The 7,500-nt window shown below is 32.5% G+C and overlaps 1 protein-coding gene across 8 annotated transcripts in view; it reads right to left on the bottom strand.

The window, feature by feature from the left end:
- The window catches only part of LOC115217977 (protogenin A-like), a 1,479,291-nt gene that overhangs the window by 169,711 nt on the left and 1,302,080 nt on the right, over positions 1–7,500 (bottom strand). For all 8 annotated transcript variants that reach the window (XM_036507815.1, XM_029787710.2, XM_036507814.1 and 5 more), the window contains one exon: positions 2,891–2,920. In XM_036507815.1, coding sequence (XP_036363708.1) covers positions 2,891–2,920 — 30 coding nt within the window. The remainder of the gene's footprint in view (positions 1–2,890; positions 2,921–7,500) is intronic.

Raw genomic sequence — 7,500 nt, 5'->3', positions numbered from 1 at the left:
TGACCATGGGATTGCACCTAGAATGTTACCCTCCTAGACACAAGTCCGGGCAAGGTTGTTTATGGAAGACCAGCAGTCGCCCATGCATACCAGCCTCCCCTCTCCACGCCACCAGTGTTATCCAAGGGAAAGACAAAGGTCGATACAGCTTGGCACCAGTGACGTCGCAACTCATTTCTACAGCTGAGTGAACTGGAGCAACGTGAAATAAAGTGCCTTGCTGAAGAACACAACATGCAGCCCGGTCCGGGATTCGAGCTCACAACCTCACGATCGTAAGCTCGACGCTCTAACCACTGAGCCATGCGCCTTCAGTATCAGTATATATATATATATATATATATTATATATATATATATATATATATATATATATATATATATATATATATATATATATATATATATATATATATATATAATATATATATATATATATATATATATATATAATATATATATATATATATATATATATATATATATGATAACATGACAAACTTCGTAATCATTAGACTGTTGCATCTTATGTAAATTTACACACTCACACGCCGTCGCACACGCACACGCTCGCCCGTGCACACCCACACGCCTGTGCATACGCACACGTAAGCACTTTTGCATAAAATACTTTTGCAATAAATAGACACTTATATACTAACATGGTCAACAAATTCTGAGTCACAACTCAATATCAAATAAAGATCACTACACAGAAATTGATACATGACCAAAACTTTAAATCAGCTGAGTACGAAAACACATGCACGAAGTTGTGGAATTATTATTTGCAAATTAATGTATACTATTTTCTTCTGTAAATCAGTAAAATGATTGTTCATTAATAAATTCATAATATCTTAAATTGTAATTGTTGTTGTGCTTGTTTTTCGTTGTTACTGCTTGTGGCGTTGTTAATTGTAGAAGACTGAGTACTAGTTTAAAAATGAGTTCTACAGAGTTACTTCAACTGCTTAAAATTACAGCTGAAATCCCCTCAGATCACGCACATATCGTCTTAAGAAAGAGCACATTAGCTAGCGCAATATTGTAATTGTTACAACTAGTACATATTTTGCTGCAGTTCTGATCTGGAGAGACATAACAAAAACAACAGCACCAACGACAACAACAGCATCATCATCATCAAATAGGCACAAGGTGACGAAGATAAAATGTTTACGTGGTTGATCTGATAGAAATATTAGCTAAATCTCTCTAAAATCACACACTACCCTTTTATAGGAAGGAAGGTCACAATTAATTATGTAGTTCTAGATATACTTCTAGGAAGATGGATATGTCATTGTCCCATTGGTCCCAATAAGTTACTTCGACAACAACAATGCTAACAACTAAACACAAGGCCAATATTTGTAGGAAAATTGTTTTGTTGATTCATAAGACTAATATCATAGTAATGGCAGTTATGTATTTTCCCTTGAGGTTATAGCTTAGCTAACCTCAGCTGGAATTGGGTTTCAGAATAAGGAGAACTCTGAAAATACAGTATTGTGTTTTTCTATCGTCCGGTGAAGGCTGCGAATTAACACAGATCTTAAAGTGTTGGATAAAATCTATTGCAGTACTTATTCTACATCTCTATGATCTAAATTCTAAACACTTAGAGGTCAGATTGCACCTTCTCTCTATCGAGTACGTAACTAAAATGCTGATCCAAGTTAGTGGATTGGCGGGGGTTTTAGAGAGTTGGACGAGATATTTCAGCTTTTTGTGTTTTGAGTTCGAAATCCGTTTAGAGTATCACATCCGATTGTCGGCCTTGAGAAAAGGTGCCAAAGCACAGCGTAAGAGAATCTGGCTCTGGTATATCTGTCCAGTCGGTATGTATTCTCATTGTTTCAATATAATTGTATTGTAGTGACAAGGTGTTTTGCAAACCAAAAATTGTGGAGATCTAATGCATATCTTTTTCTTTTCACTAATCAATCTCAATAGCAAGTGGCCCCTTCCTTATGATTTCAGAAACATTAGGAATATTATGGTCAACAAAGAAACTTCATCATCACCAATATTCAAATATGTGAAAAAATCAACCAATTCTGTGGCACTTTGGAACTGTAGTATGTAGGGAAACAAGAATACCGTGAACGTAAAAGATGAAGAAAATCACTTGAAGTTTGATCGATCAAACCTATGATCAATGACATTCCGACCGTGACCAATCCCTCTTTTTACGCGTTTGTTTACTATTTAATGTGAACTTTCCTTATGTAGCAGATTGGCGATTCATTTGAGCAAGAGTAGTGTGTTATTTCTAGCGTGTGGAGCAACTACCCAAGGGTAAATTATTGGAACGTGAAGGTGTTAATATGATTTAGTACACTGTTGAAACATTTCAATGTCTCTTTTAGAGCCGCTGGGAATTACATGAGTGTTACAACTTCCTATTGATATCTACACACACACACACACACCCACACCCACACATACACATTAAATACAAGGCCTCTATTACTGATGATAAGAAACCACTATTAGTAAAAGTAGAATGAGCAGTGTGTTGCTCTTTTACTTATTGGATGGCAAGACATATTACATTCAAGTAATGAAAATAAAAATAAAACCGTATTGATAAAATAAACAAATCTTTCCTCAATGGGTAATAAAACGAACATTTCTGATGGGTTAGACATAAAAATAAATTTAAATGATAAAGAAAATCCGAAATAAAAAAAAATTCCCAACAACTCTTTAAAGTTAAATTTCCAATGTTAGTTTATATATGTATTTTTTCTAAAGATGAGATTTCGTGATTTACAAGTATATATATAAAAAAAAGAACAGAAAAATGTATGTCTGAAAGAATTGTTTTCATTGCGCAGCTAGAAGTGCCATGCTTTAAAATAATAAAAGTTAGACCTACTTACCTCTTTTAACGAAAGTTCCATTCACAGTGGCTGGAAGAGAGTAATATGAGTATGGAGTAGTGAAAAATTGTAATATATATAGTTTATCTCTTAAAACAACTAGATTCCACCATTGATTAAAATGGTATTAAATACAAAATCACAATAAGAATCTAAGCAATAACATATATCAACAAAAAATTTTATAAAGCATTTAAATAAAACATCAAAGTACAACATAAAAATGTAACTGAATAAATAATATTTGTAAAAAAAAATATCTTTTTGGCTCATCTAAAGAGATTTTCATCGTTTAAAGATGAAAGATTTTGGACGCCTAAATCTAGCTTGCTGTTTTACTGGCGCTTATTACTACTGACGCTGGGGAGATGATAGTAAATATAGACTTTGGCTTGAATTGCAAATAGGAGAGACTGACCAAATACCCTATAGTATTTAGTTACAACATTTTGCATTTGGAGTCGATAATATAATCACCAGTCAAGTAATGGAGATCGATTAAATCAGCTAAATCGACTCCCTGAAATTTCTGGCTTTGTGGCAAAGTAAGAAACCAATTATTAGATTAGTAATTGATGCTGGAATCGATAGAAACCTCAGACAGAATAGTTTGTTATTATCTCTGTGAATTCTGAGTTCACATTTAGATGCAATATACTTTATATATTCTCCATCTGCGAGCTTGGTGAAAAAATGCCAATATTAAAATAGCAGGATCGCTAGAATTGCTCGAATTATTTCCAAAAATTATGTGCAAAAGGTTCGACTTTTTAGATCATAAAGTCAATCAAGAGTTGGATCTAAGAATTGGATGAATGCAGGGCTAAATGCCTCAAGGGAGTTAATTATGATAATTTAAGGTGGGGATTAAATTGTTCTGCTGTTGATTTTTCTGTCCATGCATCTAAAGTGACTGAAAAGGTTTCTCCACAAACTCACCACAGTAAAATAAGCCATAACGCGATGCGTGTGAATGAACTCTTGCTCTTAAACGTATCAACCGAAAGCGTCATCATTAGTTAGAGCACAAAATTACATCTCTGTGCATTATCTATTTTAAGAGGTAAGGAACTCTATGACATTTATTTCTTACCCAAGAACGCAGGCTAGGTAATTGAATTGAACAATTTTTCAGATTTCGATGATCGATATATGTATGTAATAAGTTGATGAGCGCACGAAATATCAAACAAAAAATATATAAAATAAATGCGATAAAAATATACATGAATGCTGCAAGATATGCTGAATATTATCAAGTGTCAAGAAGAGAAGGATAAATAGATAGAGAGGGAGAGAGAGAATATATATATATATATATATATATATATATGTATATAGGTAAAAATAAAACCCAAGTTAGTAAGTTTCGAGCAGTCCGTAGAAGGTATCAAAATCAACTTTAAGGAACAATAGTAGTTTATTGACGTAGAATGTAACTTTTTCCCATATCGAAGTACGGTAAGCTGAAAAAATTATTCTATAGTTCACGGTTTGCAGCTGAGGTTTCTGTGTATGCGAATAAAAATCAAAAATTAGGGAATAGAGTAAATAATAGCCAGGCTAAATATATTTCGTAGCTAGCAAAACCTCGGAAGTAGTAATTTCTCAAACGAGGAGTAATCCGCTAGCTACTTGTCGGGATAAAGATACCTTACTCAAACGAAGTTTATATTATCGTCAAGGGGTCCCATGTTAACTCACAGGAGATATGATCGAAAATGCGTGGAAAGCACAGAGTGAGCGAACAAAAAGGAAAACATAAAAAGATGTGAACAAAAATACGAATGAGTATTCTTATTCTTTTCCTTAACAAACTGAGACATTTACCCACTGCATATATTATTTCTTGACAAATATTTGTTCTCATTTGTTCTCTCACTCTGTACTTCCCACAAAGTTTTTACTTCCCCGGCGAGTCAACTTGGTACTCTTAACGACAATGGAATTTCAATTGGTTAAGATATATTTGACCTGACAAGTGGATTGCGAGTTACCCATATTTTGGGTAATTACTACTTCCGAGGTTCTTTTACCTACGAAATATATTTAGCCTGGATTTATCTACTCCGTTCTCTAATTTTGGACATACATATATGTGTGTGTGTGTGTGAATACATAGAGAGAGAGAGAGAGAGAGAGAGTGACAGAGAGAGAGAAAGAACGAGAGAGCAAAGGGAACATGTAAAGATATTTTAATGTATTTTGAAAATCAAAATTATTATAATATAAAAAAATTTGGGCCTTTTATTGCAAAAACATATTCTTATTAACCACAATTAAAAGAATATATATATATATATTTATATATATATATACACGTCATATGTTGGAAGAATTCAATTTTACTATTTTTGACATTTAGAAAAGACGTAATTTTAGGTAATCAAAATTAGAAAAAAACAACTTCGAAATCCAGCTTTATTCTTAAAAACAAATTCATCATTTAAAATTCGGAAAAAGCAATTTGATGATAATAATCGTGCTTAAACTTAATTTTAAATATATCATATTAGGTTATATTATATTACATTATATTTCTAGTGACGGTTAAGTTAGGAATAAGCGAAACATCCATAATTTACATTTAATTTTAAAGTTAAAGTTAGCGTAAAAGTAAGTAAAATGTATGAATCCACATTTTTCACTTTATATGATAAAATAAACAAAAACTAGTTTATTTTGGACAAACAGAATGCCAAACATTTCTTATCATCTTCAAAATATTCCTGATCGATATTCATTGTGCTTGAAAGGCTAAAACTACCAAGATAACATTTGAAGGCAACTCCCTAGAGGAATATAAGTGTATATACAGATATCCATCTTTAAGGCGTAGGAAAGATGAATTAAGATTTCTTTTGATCATAAGCCAAGACTCTGTATTGTCTCAGTCGTATTTTCACTCTTCAGGGCGTAAATATTTATTTCTTTTAATTAGTTATGAAAAATATTCTTTAAAAGATAGCCATCTATCCTAGTAAGACTTAAATAATTGGTAAGTGTCGTGTGGACGCCAGGTGATCAAAAAATACGCTCGACTCGTAAGGGATTTGTACTCAAAATATCAAAGAAGTGTAACATTGGAGTGCAAAGTATTTTGTAAGTGACAAAGTACTCAAGCGCTTTTTTATTCTATGGTTCAGTAATATTGATGTAACCATTACATTATTTCTTCTTATACTATCACTGATTTCCCCGACAGTTGAAAGAGAAATATGATCAAGCTGCACTTCTAAACCACAAATTCTATATAGTTGTGAAATACTTTAAAAAATTTGCCCTATACATTACTATTTCTATTTTATATCCCCCATACTAACAATATATGAATTATGAATATAAATCAAGATGGCCATTACCTCATTCATTAATCTAGTAGTTTTAGACTTAGTTTATTTCAGATAAAAACTAATTGTTTCAATAAATGTGTAATGTTGGACTAGAACACCAAAGCATAATATTACACAATAATGAACATTAAACAATTTCAACACTCTATAAAATCTTAGTGTAAATTAGCCTGAGAAGCATGATTGAACATTGGGACAAATATTTAGATAATTTATTTTTAAATGCATTGTTAAAAAATAAAGTGCAGGCCTAATACATTTTGAGGGTTTCTGGGACTGATCAGATGAAAACAACTATCATCATTCTGGCCGAGCCCTGGCCCGAATGATTGCAACAGAGGGAATACCGCTAAACATATAGAAAATAAGAGGTAGTGGTCGTCAATTGGGATAGCGATTAATTCTACGCAAGAACAGGAAAGGTATATCTATCTATCTATCTATCTATCTATCTATCTATCTATCTATCTATCTATCTATCTATCTATCTATCTATCTATCTATCTATCTATCTATCTATCTATCTATCTATCTATATATCTATCTATCTATCTATCTATCTATCTATCTATCTATCTATCTATCTATCTATGTGTCTGTTTGTCTGTCTAGTTGTTTTCATATTGTCTCAGCCATTCTCCCCCCACTTCGTTTGTCTCCTGTCTATTGAAAAGAAAACTACAGGTGAATCAGACTGATAATCCAAGTTCAATTTGATTATATACATATAGGATAATCTGATAAACTAAAATAAATACACGCTGCATAACTGGAAGAATCTAAGATTGATGGAGTAAATGTTAATGGGTCAAATTCGTGTCAATGCAACTGACAGAATTCTAGCTTTCTATCTCCTTTGTTTTAAACTTGATTTTTGTCATGTCACGTCACCGAAGATTAGCTTGTCAATGCGCCCAACAATTCTCCTTCAGGGTTTCCTTTTAAATACATTTCGACATCATAGTGTAAAAATATATTTTTTCATTAGGAATATGAAGTTACTACTAGTGACAGTTTCAACATACCTGCCATAACGGACGGAATTTACATAAAAGATATATTTGCTCAAAAATTGTTGACAAATGCTGGTCGAATTTTGATTCCTTTATGATCAGCAGATCAATGTTAGTGTTAATGCTTTTTGGTATCAAATGAACTTCACCAAATATCTGAATAGGAAAAGTAGGATATATGGAAGAGTCACTGGAGAAAACGTTGATTCTTACCCTATCATTAAATCTGCATTGCAAGTAAATG

Source organism: Octopus sinensis, linkage group LG12 (genome assembly GCF_006345805.1).
Source record: "Octopus sinensis linkage group LG12, ASM634580v1, whole genome shotgun sequence".
NCBI lineage: Eukaryota > Metazoa > Mollusca > Cephalopoda > Octopoda > Octopodidae > Octopus > Octopus sinensis.
The sequence above is the reverse complement of the archived record's forward strand: the minus strand, read 5'-3'. Positions and strand labels throughout refer to the sequence as shown.